The sequence below is a fragment of the Oryctolagus cuniculus genome, chromosome 5 (assembly GCF_964237555.1).
Source record: "Oryctolagus cuniculus chromosome 5, mOryCun1.1, whole genome shotgun sequence".
NCBI lineage: Eukaryota > Metazoa > Chordata > Mammalia > Lagomorpha > Leporidae > Oryctolagus > Oryctolagus cuniculus.
In genome coordinates this window covers 164,679,855-164,698,748 of record NC_091436.1, presented here as the reverse complement: position 1 = coordinate 164,698,748, position 18,894 = coordinate 164,679,855, and the positions used below count along the sequence as shown (strand labels likewise).

Below are 18,894 nucleotides of genomic sequence, written 5' to 3'. Positions count from 1 at the left end.
CTCCTCGCTTCTTGTCTGTGCTCACCGGACACTGGCCTGGAGGCTCTTGGAGACTATGGAACCCAGTATCCAGAGCTGCTGTGACCGCTGGTCCCCACGCAGGGACCAAGGCTCAGAGACAGTAGCACCCATTCAGGGTTACCTAGGTGGGGAAGGGGAGGCCTGGGTCACGGGACCCCAGGCCTCCTGCGACATCGCACGCATTGCTCCTTCTCTGTGCCTCCCTGTCTCTCGCCCAGAGCTGTGTTAGGAAGAGGGAAGGAAGAGGGAGGTGCGGAGTCCCGGAGAGGCCACTGCCAGGGCGCCAAGGGCACGTCACGTAGCCCTTTGGCTGTCTCCTGAGGGCCGCCATGAGCACATGAGGTTGAGAAGTACGTGGCCCAGCTGTTGGAATGGGTCCAAAACAAAGTGGAAACTCTTGTTTTAGGTACTGCAAGACCCTTTGGTCTTGACTGGGGAGCGTTGAGGCAGAGAGAAATGTGCTGAATCTGGGCCTGTGTTGTGGCCCAGCGTGTTAAGCTGCCGCCTGCGACACTGGCGTACCATTTGAGTGCTGGTTCAAGTCCCGGCTGCTCCACTTCTGATCCAGCTCCCTGATAATGTGCCTGGGAAAGCAGTGGAAGATGGTGCAAGTGCACCCACGTGGGAGACCCAGAGGGAATCCAGGCTCCTGCTTTAGACCTGGCCCAGTCTGCCTGTTGTGGCCAGGTCGGTCTGTCTCCGTCTCCATCTCTGTCTCTCCCTCTTTTTCTCAGTAATTCTGCCTTTCAGATAAATGAATTAAATCCTGAAAGCAAAAAAAAAAAAAAAAAAAAAGTGATGAATCAAAGTCACCTCCACAAATGCTGCAAAAATGTGGTGGCCAGGGGCCCGCCGTGGACAGCAGTCCATCTGGCAGGTAACAGGGACAGAGCGCCCTTGGGCACTCTTGCTTGAGGACTCGGCCTTCGGATGCAAACGTCTATTCCAGTGTAAGAAGATACTGGGTCCCTCCATCCCAACTTTCTCCCTAGACGCTCACCTGTGCTTTGTGAGTGACTGTTTTGGGCACTGGACTAGACCTCTGTCTATACCTAGAGGCCAAGGTGGGTGTCCTTTAATGAGTCGTGGAAATGATTGGCCACGGCACAGAGCCATCAGCCCCCCAGGGGCTCTGTTCTGCCACCCATCACCTCCCCCTGTAACACGGGTCCACTTCTCGTGGCTTTGTTCTGTCCGGTGAAAGCAGAACAGCACATCAGCCGCCTTTCTCTGCTCTGTTTTGATTTTCCCATGGCTGCAGGGTACTGCAGAGAGCGGCTGTAAAAAGCAAAACCAACCAGGACGTGTCTTCCAACTCAAGTACAGTGAACATACAAAGGAACTTTCAAAAGTTCATGGGAAATGGAATTAAAAGATCACTTTGTTTGGCATAAAAAGTCTTTGATATCTGTGCTTAGAGGGATCTTCGCCAAGTCCATGGGAGATGCAGCTTATGAACACACTACGCGTGGCTTTCAAATGTCTGGCACCAAAATAAATTTATCTTTTAATTCCATTGTCCATGATCGTTTCAAAGAAGCCTGGGAATTGTCAGAAAAAGACTCACACAGCCTGCTCCCTGCCCGTGCTTTTCAGGAGAAGTGGCAGTCCAGGGGAGGGGACAAGTCACACAGAGCAAGGTGCTCAGACAGCAGGCTTAGTGTGTGTGATGACGCCCAGGCAGGGACACCCAAAGCCGCACACACGGTACCCCAACTTTAATTGGCAATCATGCTCCTGTTGCTTTCTTTCCTTTTTAGTAAATCCAGGACACAGAACTTTTTCTGACTGTAAACGTGTGCATTGGTCATTTATTTATTATTTTTTTTGACAGGCAGAGTGGACAGTGAGAGAGAGAGACAGAGAGAAAGATCTTCCTTTGCCATTGGTTCACCCTCCAATGGCCGCCGCGGCCGGCGCGCTGCGGCCGGCGCACCGCGCTGATCCGATGGCAGGAGCCAGGAGCCAGGTGCTTTTCCTGGTCTCCCATGGGGTGCAGGGCCCAAGCACCTGGGCCATCCTCCACTGCACTCCCTGGCCACAGCAGAGGGCTGGCCTGGAAGAGGGGCAACCGGGACAGAATCCGGCGCCCCGACCGGGACTAGAACCCGGTGTGCCGGCGCCGCTAGGCGGAGGATTAGCCTAGTGAGCCGCGGTGCCGGCCTGCATTGGTCATTAAATAAATTAATAAAACTTGGCCTGCCAAGATTTATTCTAGTAACTGCCTGCTCTTATGGAATAGTCGCTTGATGCCAGGCTGCGTTTAGATCTCATACACAGTTGCACGCTTCATAGCAAGGTCATGGTCAGCAGTGGCCCCCGTATACAAAGGCAGTCCCATCAGGGTCCGTCTGGTGCTGCAGCCACCATAGTGCACTCTGGTGTTTGCCCAGTGATGACACCTAACACACTCCTCAGAATGCTTCGCCATCATTACCCAGCGCGTGGCTTTATAAAGAATGTCTCATTAGTCCCGTTTAAAGCTGTCGAAACTGAGGCTTCGATTCAGTGACTCGCCCAGAGGAAATCACCTAGCACAGGTGAGAGCCAGGAAATCACCTAGCACAGTGAACCCAGAGGCTGGGCTGCAGCTCTTTGGCAGTGTGGCTTCAGCAGGTGTTCCCGCGAGCTGCCAGGCTGTCTGGGAGCCTGGACCGAAGGTAATGGCCGAGACAGGAGGTCCGCTTCTCTGGGCTGTTACCCCAAATGAGGGTGATTTGAGGAGTAGGCGCTAAAATGGAGTCTGTCTCTGGGGAACTGGGACATAAGACAGTCCTGGTAGACAGGAAGCCAGGCTTTTGTCAGCTTGTGATCCACACCATCTTCTTGTTAACAGCTTCTCACGTCCGTTCCTGTTGGAGTTTAGTTTTCTTCTACCTGAAATGCACAGGTGCTTCAGAGTGCTCCTATTTAAAAAAAAAAGTGAATTAAAAGAATTTTGAAGGGCTGGCACTGTGGCGCAGCGGGTTAAAGCCCTGGCCTGAAGCGCTGGCATCCCATATGGGCACTGGTTCTAGTCCTGGCTACTCCTCTTCTGATCCTGCTCTCTGCTATGGCCTGGGAAAGCAGTGGAAGATGGCCCAAGTCATTGGGCCCCTGCACCCGCGTGGGAGACCTGGAAGAGACTTCTGGCTCCTGGCTTCAGATCAATGTAGCTCCGGCCATTGCGGCCATCTGGGGAGTGAACCAGCATATGGAAGATCTCTCTCTCTGACTCTACTTCTCTCTGTAACTCTGTCTTTCAAATAAATAAAATAAATCTTTAAAAAAATTTTTGAAATTCATACATAGAATTTTTTATATACACTTTTCTTTAAAAAAAAAAAAGATTTATTTATTTATTTGAAAGAGTTACACAGAGGAAGAAGGAGAGGCAGGGGGAGAGAGAGAGGTCTTCCATCTGCTGGTTCACTCCCCAGCGGGCCACAACGGCTAGAGCTGGGCTTGGTCCCAAGTCAGGAGCTTCTTCCAGGTCTCCCATACGGATGCAGGGGCCAAAGGACTTGGGCCATCTTCCACTGCTTTCCCAGGCCATAGCAGAGAGCTGGATCAGAAAAGGAGCAGCCAGGACTTAAACTGGTGCTCATATGGGATGCCAGCACTGCAGGTGGGAGCTTTACCCACTGTGCCACAGCACCAGCCCCTATATACACATTTCTATGAACTTTTTGAATGGATTTCAAAAATTTTTGTACCAAAAATAAATGTTTTAATTCCATTTTCTATCTCCCACTGATCTTTCATTGAAGGTTTTTGAGTAATAAACTTCTCTAATTTTTCTGAGTATGTTTTTGTTTTGCCATTATTCTACAGTGACAGCTTAGCTGGGTTGACATTTTGTTGATATGCCGTTACTGCCTGCCCTCTCTGAGACTTCGGAAAAACCTACTTCTGCGTTATTCCTTTTCAAGTTGTGTTTCTTCTGTAGCTATTTCTGAGGTCATCTCTCCTGGTGTTCCACTGTTCCACTGCAATGTGTCCAACGCTGACTTCTCATTTATCCCCTTCAGGGCTTCCTGAGTCTGAGGAATCTGTTAATTCTAGAAACTTCTCCGTCATTGCATCTTCAACTAGAGCTCTCTTCTTCTAGAGAACAATCATTTGATATGCATATTTTATCCTGTTTTTTCCTAACCTCACTCACACCTTCCATTTCTTTACTTCTCTCTACCACAGTCTAAACAGTTCTGCACAGCTGTCCTCCAGTTTACTAACTCCCCATTCAGCTGTGTCTACTCTGCTGTTTCACTGCCTCATTTTACAGTCACATCTGTACTTTTATTTCCATGCATTGTATGTAGGTCTTTGTCAAGCTTGCTGTTATTTTTTTCATAATCTCCTTTCCTGTGCTCATTTTGTCTTTAAGCATTTTAAACATTCCTAGATGTTTAATTTTTAATTATTTTACGTGTTTCTTAGGTGGTTGCTGTTTCTGAAATCCTTGGGGTACTCACCCTTCTGTGCTCTGTGTCATGACGGGCACATAACAAGCTGTTTTCTCATTCTGTGGTCTTTGGTTGTGAGGTTGTGTTCCCTGGAGTGTTTCCTGAGCTGGTCTCCTGTGGCCAGCCTTCTCTCCAGAGCTGTTTCTGCATTTCCTTCTCCCAGCTACCCTAGGGATGGCACCAGTCTTCCATTACTTTCTTATCGTGAGGGTTTGCGGTACTGGCTGCCTGGGTCCCTGAGTCCATGTGAGGCTCATATCCGGGACTGTGATTCTCAGGGTAGACTCCTTCTGTCTCGGGACCCAGACAGATTCCTTTTCTCCATTCTGTGTCAAGGGTAAGTATATTTTCCTAGTCTGCGGTTGGGTCCAGGATTCAGCCTTTCAGGGTACAGGGTACCCACGTTAGGGAGGACTCTCAGTTCCAGCTTCTTGCATGTGGGCCAGACCCTCGTCCCTCAGGTTGATGTTAAAACCTAGACTCTGGGGCTGGCGCTATGTCATGGTAGGTAAAGCATCCGCCTGCAGCACCGGCATCCCATGTGGGCGCTGGTTTGAGTCCCAGCTGCTCCATTTCTGATCCAGCTCTCTGCTTATGGCCTGGGAAAACAGTAGAAGATGGCCCAAGGCCTTGTGCCCCTGTATCCACGTGGGAGACCTGGAAGAAGCTCCTGGCTCATGGCTTCAGATCAGCCCAGCTCCAGCTGTTGCGGCCAGTTGGGGAGTGAACCAGCAGATGGAAGACCTCTCTCTCTAACTCTGCCTCGCAAGTAAATAAATCTTAAAAAAAAAAAAAAAAAAAAAAAAAAAAAAAAAAACACTGGGCCACAGTAACTCATACTGCTGTCTATTCCAGGCAGCTTAAGCATCAGGCACTGTTGCAGTGTGCGTTCTTGATTTTTGTACCTGGAAATTTTCCTCTTGGTTTCTTATCTCAGCCGTCTGCTTTTTTCCCTTACTTTTTATTGTTTTTAAAGACAGAGGGACAGAGATCAACCAAAAGATCTTTTATCTGCTGGTTCACTCCCCATGTGCCCATAACAACCAGGACTGGGCCAAACTGAAGCCAGGAGCTCAATCCAGATCTCATAGGCGGGTGGAAGGGACCCGAGCACTTGAGCCACCACCTGCTGCCTCCCAGGGTGCACATTAGGAGGCTGGAGCGGGAGCAGGGCCAGGATTCAGAACCAGACGCTCCAACACACGGTGTGTGCTTCCCAAGTGGTGTCTAACCTGCTGCACCAGAATCACCGCCCCTACTTTTCTGAAAATCCAAGAGCTGCGTTTGTTACTCAGCTCGTGCAGTTGCTTGTAGCAGCAGGATCTTACTCTGTCCTGTTCTGCCATCACTCTGGAATCTGCCCCAGTCATTCTGTCTGGCACACATTGGGCAGACTGTGGTAGGGAGAAGAGAGACTCTTTGATCACCTGCTGTAAGACAGCAGTCTGTCCAGCCTCTACTCATTGTCATGCCCAGTAAAGCTTGGGCCTGAGTGAGGGAGCTGAAAGATGCAGAATGCGCCAGTGTTGTCCCCAGCTGGGACAGGGTGCCCCAGTGCCCTTGAGTCTACACTGAGGTTGTATGCATGCTTCACCTTCAACATTAACTCACAGGCTTTCTTATATTGGGTGTCGCCAAAACATTGGACAGAATTCGACTTGAGAGAATTGATTATGTTTCTCTTCAATACACCAGAAGTGTAAGCTTGCCATCCTCTTCTCTTCAGAAGTAATACCAAGAGAGAACACATCTTTCTACTGAGTTTGAAAATGGACAACTGCAACTCGATAACACGTTGCAGTGGTTTATTGACCGGGACTTTTACTTTATTAGTACTTTGTTCCGAGTTCCAACCATGGTTCACTCACATGACTTCAGTGTCTCCTAACTGACGGAGTAGTTAGGAACAAATAGCGTTATATCTGTTTTATTGAGCCCTGGAGAGATCCGTAGATTTACCCAGATAGCAAAGAAAGCCAGACCACCAAAAAAATAAATAAATAAATAAAAATAAGGTTGTATACCTGAACCTGCCCCAACCCCATTACCCCAAGCAAAATTGCTTTGTAACGGACGCACATTTGCAGGCTGTTCCCTCGAGTTCCATCAAGGGATCAGCCTTATGAAACCTATGCGTGCTCTGAAACAGGAAAGTCGTTGAGACGTCCCCCGCTAACGTGAGACAGCATCCCCCACCCAGGGGGCACTGGGAGCGTGCTTCCGCGACAGCTGGACACCAAGGCTGGAATCCCACCTCTGCCGCCCAATATTCGACTAACCTTGGGCAAGTCATTTTTAACCTCTCTGCATCATAGTTTTTGTGCTCGCAAAAGAAAGCAAGTACTGTAGTAAGAATTACGTGAGACAGTGTGGGCCGATTTGGCTGAGTGCCACGGCAGCACGGCGAGTGACCCATAAGTCACAGCCATTATGCACCGTAAAGTCCCCCATGTGACCCATCTGAGAAATGCCCTGGAATTTTACGACGGGGTAGGGTTTGCATGCCTGCAGACCTGTAGCACGAGTTCCTGCTGGAAACTTGAACCCTGGGATTGATTGAGGCTTTCCTTTTGTTTTTGTCACAAGTCCTAAAGCAAGTGACATGGCTGTCCCAACTAGTTCAACTCATGACCTGTGTCCTGTGTTCCCCAAGACTGACTTGATGGCTCCATCAGCCCCCTGCTTTCTCTCATCCTGGCTTTGTATTTTGTTCATATTTTCTGTTCGTGGTGAGGGTTAAAATGGGGACACGTTGAAGCGCGACACAGTAGGTCACACTTGACCACAGTAGGTCACACTTGACCACAGTAGGTCAGCACTTGCCCACAGTAGAGCGTTCTTCCCTTTAAAATGTCCTTTTCCTTCCCCTTTCATTGTTGCTCTTCACGCCCTACACCTTCCCTGCTAGGTAGCAGTCACTAATGAAAACCGGTTGCCCTGTGGTGACATAGGCATGGTCATTCTGTAAAGAAGCGTCTCGGAATTTAACTGGTAAATAACAAGTGCTCCTGTGGTCTCGCTGTTCCTGAGATGGTTGATGGTAGCTGTGGTGAACTTGAGGGGGCTGAACAGCTGAGCAGGCTTTAGCAGCAGAAAGTGAGTGAAGTCACGGCCGGGCCTGACCTCTTCTCTGAAAAGGAGGTGATGGTGCCACCTCCCAGGGTTGCTGTGTGGTCACAGCCCACCGGGGAGATCCTGTGGACACGACTTTGTCATTGTTCACTGCGCTTATTGCCACTTCTCTCAGTAACACAGTGTGTGACAGTGAGGCCCGGAGCTTTCTTTAGCTTTATCCATATTTGAAATTTAAAAGTAGTGTTGGGGGCCGGCACCGTGGCTCACTTGGTTAATCCTCCCCCTGCGGCGCCGGCATGCCATATGGGCACCAGGTTCTAGTCCCGGTTGCCCCTCTTCCAGTCCAGCTCTCTGCTGTGGCCCCGGAGTGCAGTGGAGGATGGCCCAGGTCCTTGGGCCCTGCACCCCATGGGAGACCAGGAGAAGCACCTGGCTCCTGGCTTTGGATCGGCATAGCTCCGGCCGTAGCGGCCATTTGGGGGGGTGAACCAATGGAAGGAAGACCTTTCTCTCTGTCTCTCTCCCTCACTAACTCTATCTGTCAAATTAAAAAAAAAAAAAAAAAGTAGTGTGCATATCCACGTTGTCCAGGGTTCTTAGACAAGCTCCCGTCGGTGTTTCCTCGCGTTGGCTCTTCAGGTTCACAGGGAGCCTGGGATATTTCTTTCTGCCTAGAAGGTGAGAGGGAATCCGTCAGGACCGCGCCATAACACGCCAGCAGCTTTTGAATCCAAACACTGCGCCCTCCAAATGGCCTGCACTGCAACCCACCACAGGTGACCAGTTCCCAAAACTGCTTGGACTTTTTATTTTTTTGAAGAATTTTTATAAGACCAATAATAAGCCACATTAAAATGTATTTTAGTACTTTATGCTTTCCTTTAACACATGGGAGTGGTTAGATGGCTTTTCTCCATCATTTGTAAAAATGAAGTCTGCCTTTTATTGCAGTAAATTGAATAGTCATTTATAATTAGCTGAGAGCTTCAAAGCCCTGCTGACTCAGGAACACGGTGAGGCCATGGTACTCCCTCCCCACTAGGAATCGGGGAGACTGAGGCTCAAAGCCCTTCCGTGACTGGCGCTGAGTCCTTGTCTTGCAAAGAGTGGTGGCTCCGAGAATGCAGGTGGCTGACCTCTCGGACTCTGCCCGTGACTGTGTCCTGCTGACTCTGCTGTGCAGGAGCAAGGATTTCTCTCTCTCTGGAAGAGTGCGTTCCCCAGAATGGCTCCATCTCATCTTGAGCAACTTACGCTTGGGTGTGTAATTTCTGCTGTGAAGCCAGGCAAATCTTGGCTTCTGTGGTGTAGACGATGAACAGAGTGGTTTTTAGTTCCCTCTTCCCCGCGCCCCACAAGAGCCTTAGGGATTAGGGGGCGGAGGACCAGCAGGTGGGATCCTCATGCCCACTTCAACTGGAGAAGCTTTGCTTTACACTGTGTAATTTGGGTAAGGATGTTATGTGGCAGATAGGTTAGAGCTCTGTTACTTAAAAAAAAGAGAGAGGGAGGAGAAGGAAGAGGGAGGGAGGAAGGAAGGAAGGAAGGAAGGAAGGGAGAGAGGGAAGAAGAAAGGAAGGGAGAGAGGGGGTAAGGGATGGAGGAGGGAACCAGGACACCCTCAGATGGTGGTGCTCGGAGAAGCCACCCTGGGCTGGACTTCACACAAGCAGACTGTTTTCTGAAGGTGAAGCGACCAAAACCTAGAGAAGTTGCATGGCCTGGCCAAGGCCCTGTACCTCAAAGGAACAGAAATTAGGGTTTGAGCTCAGATCCCAGAAATTTGTACATGTCATTCCCCGACGAGTGACACTGCCCACCACTCCCTCTCGTCTTCTGTCACCTGTTGGTTCTGCCCTCTGCCTGCTTCAGCTCACTGATACTCCCACAACAAGCCTTCTCTGACCTGCAGGTTAACGGCCCTTTTATATTGCCTCATGGTGACCTTTAGCACAGTTGTGCTTTATGTTTCTTTGTGATTCCTTGATTAATGCCTGTTTCTGTGTTAGACTGGGAGCTGACAAGGGCCAGTTGTGGGTCTTGTTTGTTTTGTCTCAGCAGTAGGTTCCCAGGACCTCATAGACCACATGGCATGGCATGGATCTTCAGTGTGTTTGCTGAATGAACTAAGTAATGAATTGGATGGGTGGGTGGATGGGTGCTTGGGTGGGTGGATGGGTGGGTGGATGGGTGGGTGTGTAGGTGGGTGGTTGAGTGGGTGGACGGATGGACAGATGGAGGGGGGGAGGGAGGGAGGGAGGGAGGGAAGGTAGTGTGGTGGATGGATGGATGGATGGGTGGGTGGATGGATGGATGATGGATGGATGGATGGGTGAGTGGGTGGGTAGATGGATGGAAGGAAGGAAGGAAGGAGGGTAGTGTGGTGGATGGATGGAAGGATGGGTGGATGGATGGATGGATGGATGGAGGGAGGGGTGGGTGTGTGGATAGGTGGGTGGGTGGGTAGATGGATGGATGGGTGGGTGGATGGATGGGTGGGTGGGTGGATGGATGGGTGGGTGGGTGGATGGATAGAAGGATGGATGGGTGGGTGGGTGGATGGGTGGGTGGGTGGTAGATGTATGACCCTGGAGACATTGGTGTTACACATGACATGTGCTGCCTCTGCAGTCCCTTCCCTCTGTCACCCCCAGTGGTCCTGGCGCTCCCTAGCCAAGGCTGTGGTGCTGTTTTGTCACTGATCGTTAACTGAGGGGTTTGAGAGAGCTACCATGGGGCAGGAGCACCGGGGTGAATCCAAGGCCGATGAAGAGAAGCACAGCACGTACGCAGCAGTCCAGTGGAAAGGGGAGCTCGCTCCCAGCCTGCACCCTCTGCCTGGACTGGGCTGCCCCCAAAGTCTCCCAACACAAGGCTCTGCAGAGAGAGCTCCAGCATGGACCAGCAGGTCCTTAGGATCCCTTCTCATGGACTCCAGGACTCTGTGAAACATGTGACTTGTATGATCAATTCATAGTCAAGGTATCACTGCTGTATTCCAGCCTAGCACATTAAGAATAGAATTGTCCTGCCAGCCAAATCCTGTTCTGTACCTCTCACTCGCTGTTTGTCAGGGATGGCACTAGCAATCAGACCCAGAGGGTCCCTCCTCTGAAGTATTAGTAAAGTGACAGTGTCAATAGAAGAGTATGTAAATTTCTCCTTATTGATATCTAATTCCTCCATATTAACTGACACTGGGTCATGAAGTAGTTCACTTATTTCATCAATTAATCACTACAGAGAGAAAAGCTGGGAGCGTTAACACAACCGTGGGTAATTCTGCTTAGGCACAAGTAGAGCAGGGGATGGGTCTTGCAGACCCCTCGTATGGGAGCTGCTAACAGTGAGTGGTGGCCTAGGGTACCAGCACGTCTGAGTGATCCTCGATCATCTGGGGGCACTGAGTGTTCGGGGCAGCCTCTGGGCAGTGAAGAGCCCCCACCCTGTTGAGGGCCCCTACAGGGACCTGCTCCTAGACCACTGGCTTTGCCTTGGATTCCTGCTGAGGCCTCTTAGCCAGAAAAGCAAGGCCCTCCTCTGAGCCTCCTCCCCCACAGCATCTGAACCTGCTTGCTGTACACCCAGACAGCCCACTCTGAACTACGCGCCTCTCCTTGAACTTGTCTGTGCCTGCTAACTGTTCCGCCCCCGCCCTTTGCAGAAATGGCCTCGCCTCGTGACCACTTACCCAAGTGTCAGACTCACGGCCCCTCCTCCCCATAGGACACCAGGCTGTGCAACCCTTCTCCTGACTCCTGGAAGGGCTGGCCACTTCCTGCACACGCCATGCCCGCAGCCAGCTTTGTCCTGAGATTCCATCCACCCTGTCCCTCCCCCGGGAGATCGTGCCTCCTCTGGAGCGGTCCCCACAGGGCCATTCCTACGAGGAACACACACTCTCGGCAGCTCTTTTGAAACGGAAGAGGAAGCAGTACGGTGAGCGCCTCCTGCCGCAGTACCAGCTGTTTCACTTTGCCAGCTCAAAGGTGCTTCTTGCCCTTCGCTTGTCAGAGTCCCACACGTCCTTCAGAATTCTGATGGGCTCTCATCTCCGCTGCCAGCCCTTTCTGTCCTCTGAGTTGTCTGCAGGCCCTGACAACTCACTTAGCAGTTGGCACTAATACTTTGTCTTGTGAGCTGTCTTCATGCCTATGTCTTAGCCCACAAATAGATTGTAATCTAGGCTAATCCTTATTTCCATTACTTTGGGATCCTTCTTCGTCTCATGCTGCCACCGTGTCATGCACAGAACAGCCACTTCATGCATATTCATGTATTGATTAAGCAATTCATAAACCCACTGTTATCTCCCACAATGTCTGTCTCAGCACAGAATAAATAATTGCTGATCCATGGATTGAGTTGGAAACGTAGCACTTCACCTACCGCAGATCTTCTGTTTTGCATCCCAGCTCATCCACCCAAGTGTCAGCGTGGCTGGGAAGCTGCCTGGTCACGGTACAGAAGCAGACTTAGCTCAGCAGACTGAGCCGGAGAGAAAAATAAAACCTTTTCCAAGTTTTCCACACAACCGAAAAGCACAGAGCTTTGGAATCTGTGCAAAACGAGACGTCAGTTGGTTTAGAAATGTTAGGAGAATGCAAGAGGATGGTTTGGGAAACAAACAGAATGGTTGAACAGAATTTTCAGATATGGCCCAGCCCTGCCATAGCGTTGTGAGTGGGAGGAGACCATGCAGGGCGTCATGGTTGCTGAGCTAACGGGGTTAGGGAGACAGAAGCCATCACACTGTGTGCGTGCCTGTGACCTGTTGATTGTCTTGTTCTTGTGTTTCAGTATAATGTGAATTCCCAACATTGATTTCCAGTGATAATCAGCTGTGTTATTTGGGCCGACCCTCCTCCTTGGATCTTTTTAATGTGATGAAACACACATGATATAAAATGTGCCACTTCAGCCAGCTGCGTTGAGCGCATTCACAGTGCTATGCAGCCATCACCAGCATCCAGCTCTAGAACTTTCTCAATTTGAAACCCTACCCATTGCACAGTTCCTCACTGCCTCCCGCCCCCCCAGCCCCTGAACGCCTCCTCTCTATTTTCTGTGTCCATGAATTTGACTACGTTGGGTAGAGTCAACCAGCGTTCATCTTTCTGTGTCTGGCCTGTGTCACTTAGCAGTGTCACAGCATGGGGCGTATCAGGGATCTGTTTGCACAAGTGAGGAAATTGAAGCTTAGATCATTTATCTGAAGTCATCCAGGTCTTAAAAAAAAAAAAAAAAAAGGTTTGTATTATTTTGCTTATTTAAAGGCATACTTAGAGAGAGAGACAGAGCCCGTCCATCCACTGGTTCACTCCCCGATGGCCACAACAGCCAGGGCTGGGCCAGGTCAAAGGCGGGAGTCTGGAACAGCATCCAGTTCCCCCATGTAGGTGGCAGGGGCCCAAGCACTTGGACCACTTTCTTTGTGCTGCTTTCCCGGGCACGTTAGCAGGGAGCTGGGTCAGAAGTGAAGCAGCCAGGAGTGGCACCAGAGCCCATATGGGATGCTGGCATCGCAGGCAGCAGCTTAACCCGCTGTGCCACAATGCCGGTCCCATAAAATCATCCAGGTCTCTCAGTGGCCAGAGTGCAGGCTCCACAATCCTGAACTACGTAAGTAATAATGCCAGTTGTTACCAGTTACATAAATAGTAGCATAAATAATACATCACACACAAATACGTAAACAATAACACCAGTTGTTACCCATAAGCCTGAACTACCCCTAAACACGTGACCTATTTTTTTTTTGTACTTAATCCTGTCAAAAACCACATCAGCTCATCGTCTACATCTTAGAATGAGAACCTGGACCAGAGCTCAAGCCCAGGTCCTGTAGCTGAGAAGTGGTCGCACTAGGCTGGGCCCCACCCCACCGTGCCTCTCCATGGCGATGCCGTTGGCGGCCTCCCGGGCAGTCATTTTCATGGATGCATGCATGTGAGGACCCAAAAGCGAGGGCTGGGACTGCTTCCTCCTGAGACGCTTGGCTGCAGACACTCCCTCACACGTTCCCGAAGTTACCAGGAGCGGTGGGAGTGAAAAACCTGGGGTGCTTAGAAGCATCCCGAGGACTTGGCAAGCGTCTGATGCTAAAAAGCATTCCTTGCCTGCAAAATGTGTGTCCCCCGGGAACTCTCGAGTTGCCGCGACGTGAAGCTGAGGCGGAGCTGGGCGGTCTCTCCCGCCCTGGCCCTCTCCCAGCAGGGCCCGCGGTGGAGCTGTCTTCCCCAAGGCAGCAGCTGTCAGAGGAACCATCTGCTCTGGTTTCTTCTGACTGACTCCAAGGAACAGAAATCCTCCCGCAATCCCATCCCAGGAGGAAATCGTAACCGTGGCAATCGCAACAAGAAGCCGCTGGGATGCTCTCTGGCTGTGAGCCACGCGGAGGCCTGCTCAGAATGACCCTGGGGAGCGCCAGACAGGCGGCGGGTTGTGGAGAGAGTAGAGAGGGGTGGATGGAGGGAGCTGAAAGGTGGCCAGGCTGTGTGCGACGGCTTGAGCACCAGCATGCCCAGGGGCAGCCAAACTGGTGGGCCCTGCCAGCCTGGACTCTGCCCCCATGAAGCCCCCTCGCCTCTTTGGCGCTGCTGTCACTCACGTCACGAATGCATCTCCTGTGCAGGCTCCGGAAGGGGGCTGTGTGCCCAGCTGGCTCGTTCCTTGCACGTGGGCATTGCCTGAGTCTCTCCTGAGTGTGTCTCTCTCTCTCTCTCTCTCTCTCTCTCTCTCTCTCTCTCTCTCTCAGCTGACAGCTACAGCCTGTGCTCTTTCCTTGCAGCAAGGCCACAGTGCCTTGTTGCTTAGGGTGCCCAGGACAGGTCATTAAGAAAGCGATGCACAGTATCAGATACCAAGTCTCATGATCAGAATTTCATTCTCAAGGCCAGCATCCCATGTGAGCCCCAGTTCGAGTCCCAGCTGCTCCACCTCCAATCCAGCTCCCTGCTAATGCACCTGGAAAAGCAGTAGAAGATGGCCCAAGTGCTTGGGCTTCTGCCACTCAGATGGAGTCCCAGGCTTCTGGCTTCAGCATGGCCCAACCCCATTGTGGCTATTTGAGGAGTGAACCAGTGAATGGCCTCTCTCCTCTCTCCTCTCTCCTCTCTCCTCTCTCCTCTCTCCTCTCTCTGCCACTCTTCTTGTCAAATAAATCTCTTTTTTAAAAAAAGGAATTTCATTCTCAGATATTCCCTTTTGGCGCACACACATGCACGCATGCACACACACACAGAAAGGCAAAGGGGAAAAATGGCTGACTTCATTTCCTATTGAAGTTGCACCCGATGCCAAGTAATAATTCATCACCCTCCCTGATTGTCCTCGCTTCCCTTTGCAGCCAAGCACAACCAGTGCATCCACCCTCCCTGGGAAGGCAGCTCCTCCCGTCTTCTTGCCAAGATCAGATCCCAAGCCCACGGAGGGAGGCCAGAGAGATCCAAAAGCAAGGCCCCCAGGTCTCCATGCCCCAGCCCTCTCTCCAGTCAGGGAGGGAGGAAGAGGAGATGAGAGAGAGGGCCCACCTCCTCCCCCCGCCACGTGGTTTTGCCTTCTGCAGTTTCAGTTACCCAGGGTCAGCCGCAGTCTGAAGATACTAAATTGAAAATCCCGAAGATAAGCAGTTTGTAAGTTTTAAATGGCACAGTGTTCTGAGTCGCATGGTGAAGTCTCCCGCCGCCCTGTCCCAGGCCGTGTGGGCAGGAAGGGTGCCTATCTGTGTCCAGCTGGTTCACGTGGGATCCACTGCCTGGATTCTCGCCCTGGCATCCCTTAGTAGCGCCCTGATGGGCTGTCCCATGCATCACAGGGCTTGCATTCACGTCACCCATGTTTTACCCCATAGCGGCCCCAAAACACAAGAGGGGTGAGCAGGGATGCAGGCAGCGTTGTTAGCATTGTGTGTTGTTAGCATTGTCCTATTTTATTAATACTTACTGTGATATTTTCCTGTGCTCAATTTGTAATGAAACTTCATCACAGGTATGGATGTATAGGAAAACCACGTACGTTAAATCCCAGCACCGTCCCTGGTTCCATGCATCCACGAGGTCTTGGAACGCACCCCCATGGATAAGGCACCCCTAATCTGGACAGCCAGCCCCTGTCTGTGTCAGCCCCCTGCACATTTCCCTCACTCAGTCCTTGGACATCCCAGGGAGCAAATATGACCACTCGCCTCCCTGCACAGCTGACGTCTCCAGGACGCAAGGGCTGAGATCTCACAGAGAGGCAGGAGCGGAGTAGGGAACGTAGCCAGGCCCCTGGAACGGCAGCTGCAGCTCCCATCCGCCTCACCGTGCCCCAGTTCTCGTAGGCAGAGCCTTGGTGTTAATCCCCTCCTTCATCTCGTGCCTCTCTGGCTCCCCTCTGTCCTGAACCCAGCTACACCCATGCAAGCATTGCATTGTCCAAGGCTGGGCCAGACTAAAGCCAGGAGCTTTGTCCAGGTCTCTCCCACATGGGTGGCAGGGGCCCGAGCATCTGGGCCATCCTCCACTGCTTTCCCAGGCCATTAGCAAGGAGCTGGATCAGAAGTGGAGCAGCCAGGACTCGAACCGGCACCCATATGGGATGCTGGCACTGCAGGCTGTAGCTTTACCGGCTATGCTACAATGCCAGCCCTTCTGCCTTTCAAAGAAAGATACCCACACACAGAGAGGAAAGATGGAAGAAAGAGGAGAGAGGAGGGGAAGGAAGGGTAGGGAGTGGAGGGAGCAAGGGAGAAAGTTCTCCTTCTCTGTGGTTTGCAGACCTCACTATCCCCTAGAGGCAGGAGGAGGTCGGAGGTATGAGAGGTCACAGGTGAAGTCTGTCAGCTCCCACAGAGCTGGGGTCTTCCTGTCTCACTGGTAGTTTGGGTCTGAGGGCTTAGGTGGGTGTGGCACCTGGGGCAGTCCCAGCCAGAGCCGAGAGTAAGGAGAAAGGACTTCCCCAGGCGGTGGGAGGCCTTGGGGCACTGAGGGCAGCTGTGTCTCTCCCTGCCGTCCGGGTCCAACCTGAGCTGGGCTGGCTGGAGGTTTGTTGTCCCCCTGCATCTGGAACAGGCCGCTGATGTCCAGGGACAGGTGGATCAGGCCTCCGAGTGCTATCGGCCAGCCCCCCTCCCCTTGCCGTGTCCTGTCAGCCCGCCCGGTTTCGTTAGCACCTCGACCATGACGTCTTCCTGGAGCTCAACCTCAACAGGGGCTCAGTACCTGGCTCCAGTGCAGAGAACCCTGCAAGGCACAGCACCCTAGGTGCAGGGAGCCGCTCCTTTCTGAAGGAGGCAGGGGAAGCAGGACTGAGAGGACCAGGCTGGCTGGGCAGCGAGCGGGGGCTGGAGACATTGGAGGAGAAGGTGCAGGCGGCCAGGACCACAGCCGACTCCTCACTTCCCAGGCACAGTCTGCCCAGCCAGCGTCTGGCATGACACAGAGGTGGGGGCAGGACAGAGAACTCCAGGAAGAGAAACCCTGGAAGGACCAGGAGGCCCATGGACTCCAAGGCCCAGGACACCAGTTGGCAAAGATGTGGGGGCGTGGCCCCTGGCCCTGCCTCAGCCGCCAGCCCACACTGGGCCTCTCCCTGGTTGGGCTGAGCTGGGGGCCTCACCCCGCTGGGGCCCCCACCTGGGATCTGCTTGGCTTGCGTGGGCTTCTTCACTGGGGGCGGGGGAGGGCGCAGGCTGGCCCTGCGGTGGCTGCGAGCTGGGGAAGAGGACCTGCTGGGCTCTGGAGCTGGACAGGCCCCTCAGTGCACAGCTGAGAAGTGCAGGCGCCTGCAGAGGGACAGCGTCAGAGCATGGCCACACAGCTGGGGACGGGCTCGGGTCTGCCGGTTCGTGAGCCAAGAGATGGACTTGGCCAGATTCCAGCCCCACACCCCCAGCCTTCCTTGGCTGTGCATGCGGTGAAGCGAGGCTGGAGCCCTCGTGTGCACGGCACACGGTGTGTGGCACGGTTGTCCGCGTGCTTCCAGCAGTGAGCAGAGTGACGCCCTCAGCCTCTCCCCGGCCCTGCCATGACAGACGGTTGTTCCCCGGGACGTGCAGGAGGCGGGCGCCTGCCAGCACTGCTGCTGGCTCCTGACCGTGTGCACTTCTCAGAGTCGCATGGAGAGCCTGGGAGAGCGCCAATGCCCGGGTCCCACTTCCTGGCCGCTGCATCAGAATCCACAGGGCTGAGCCCTGGAAACCCAGTCTCTCAAAATCTCCCTTCTCAGGGAACTTTTTTTTTTTTTTAAGATTTATTTATTTATTTGAAAATCAGAGTTCCAGAGAGAGAGAGAAAGATCGTCCACCTGTTCACTTCCCAAATGCACGCCATGGTCAGGGCTGGACCAGACTAAAGCCAGGAGCCAGGAGCTACCTCCAGGTCTCCCACATGGGTAGCAGGGGCCCAAGTACTCGGGCTGTTGCTTTTCCAGACCATTAGCAGAGAGCTGGATTGGAAGTGGAGCAGCCAGGACACGAACCATATGGGATGCTGACGCTGCAGGCTGTGGCTTTAACCTGCGGTGCCATAGTGCCAGCTCCTCTCAGGGGACTTTGGAATCTCCGGTCCAGGGACACCCCACAATCCTAGACACTCACTCTGATGCTTCCCTAATGGACCTCCTCCCCATGGTGCATTGACGAGATGAGGGTCACTGGCAGGAAGTGGTGTCTCTGTGACGTCAGGCCAGGATCCTCCTCGGCTGTCCGCCACAGCTGAGCAGCTCGGTCCGAGCAAGGGGCAGGCGTGCGCCTCACTCTCTTGCCTTCTCTTCCCCTGCAGGACACACAGGACCAGCCACTGCTACCGCATCACGTACCGCCACATGGAGCGGACCCTGTCCCAGAAGGAGGTCAGGCACGTGCACCAGGCCGTGCAGGAGGCGGCGGTTCGGCTGCTGGGCGTGGAGGGCCGCTTCTGACGCCGCTGCTCACCCCGGCTCCGGGCCCGGCATGCGCTGCGCGCGGAAGAGGGCGCCGTTCACGAGCTGCGACGTGCGTGGTCTCTGGATAAATGGGGTCAGTTTTAGGTCGTGGAGAAAATGAAGGCTCACCCCTGGGAACCTGTTGACGTGGCTTCTGTCTTTTGTTTGGGGCGAGGGGGCGGGGAGAGCAGTCATCTCCAAGTTCTGGCTCGCTCCTTCTGCAAACACGTTGCCCCTTGGCATTCAAAGTGGCTAATTGGTCCCCAGGTCCCACTGAGCACCAGGCACGACTTCCTGCCTGATGGGCCCTTCTTCCCCCGTGTCATGAGTGGAGCCACACAGCGGGGCGTCAGAAGCTGCCCCTGCACAGACGTGACACAGGCGCACCTCGCCGTGTCACACCTGCATCGCGCTGTATCCACTGTGCCTCGCAGACACCGCGTTTCCA

At 52.9% G+C, this 18,894-nt stretch overlaps 1 protein-coding gene across 8 annotated transcripts in view; it reads left to right on the top strand.

Moving 5' to 3' along the window:
- FARS2 (phenylalanyl-tRNA synthetase 2, mitochondrial) overlaps positions 1-18,587 on the top strand; it is a 496,231-nt gene extending 477,644 nt beyond the window's left edge. For all 8 annotated transcript variants that reach the window (XM_070074462.1, XM_051855889.2, XM_051855890.2 and 5 more), the window contains one exon: positions 18,305-18,587. In XM_070074462.1, the coding sequence (XP_069930563.1) occupies positions 18,305-18,443 (139 nt within the window). In that variant the 3' untranslated portion in view covers positions 18,444-18,587. The remainder of the gene's footprint in view (positions 1-18,304) is intronic.
- Positions 18,588-18,894: the final 307 nt, after the last annotated feature.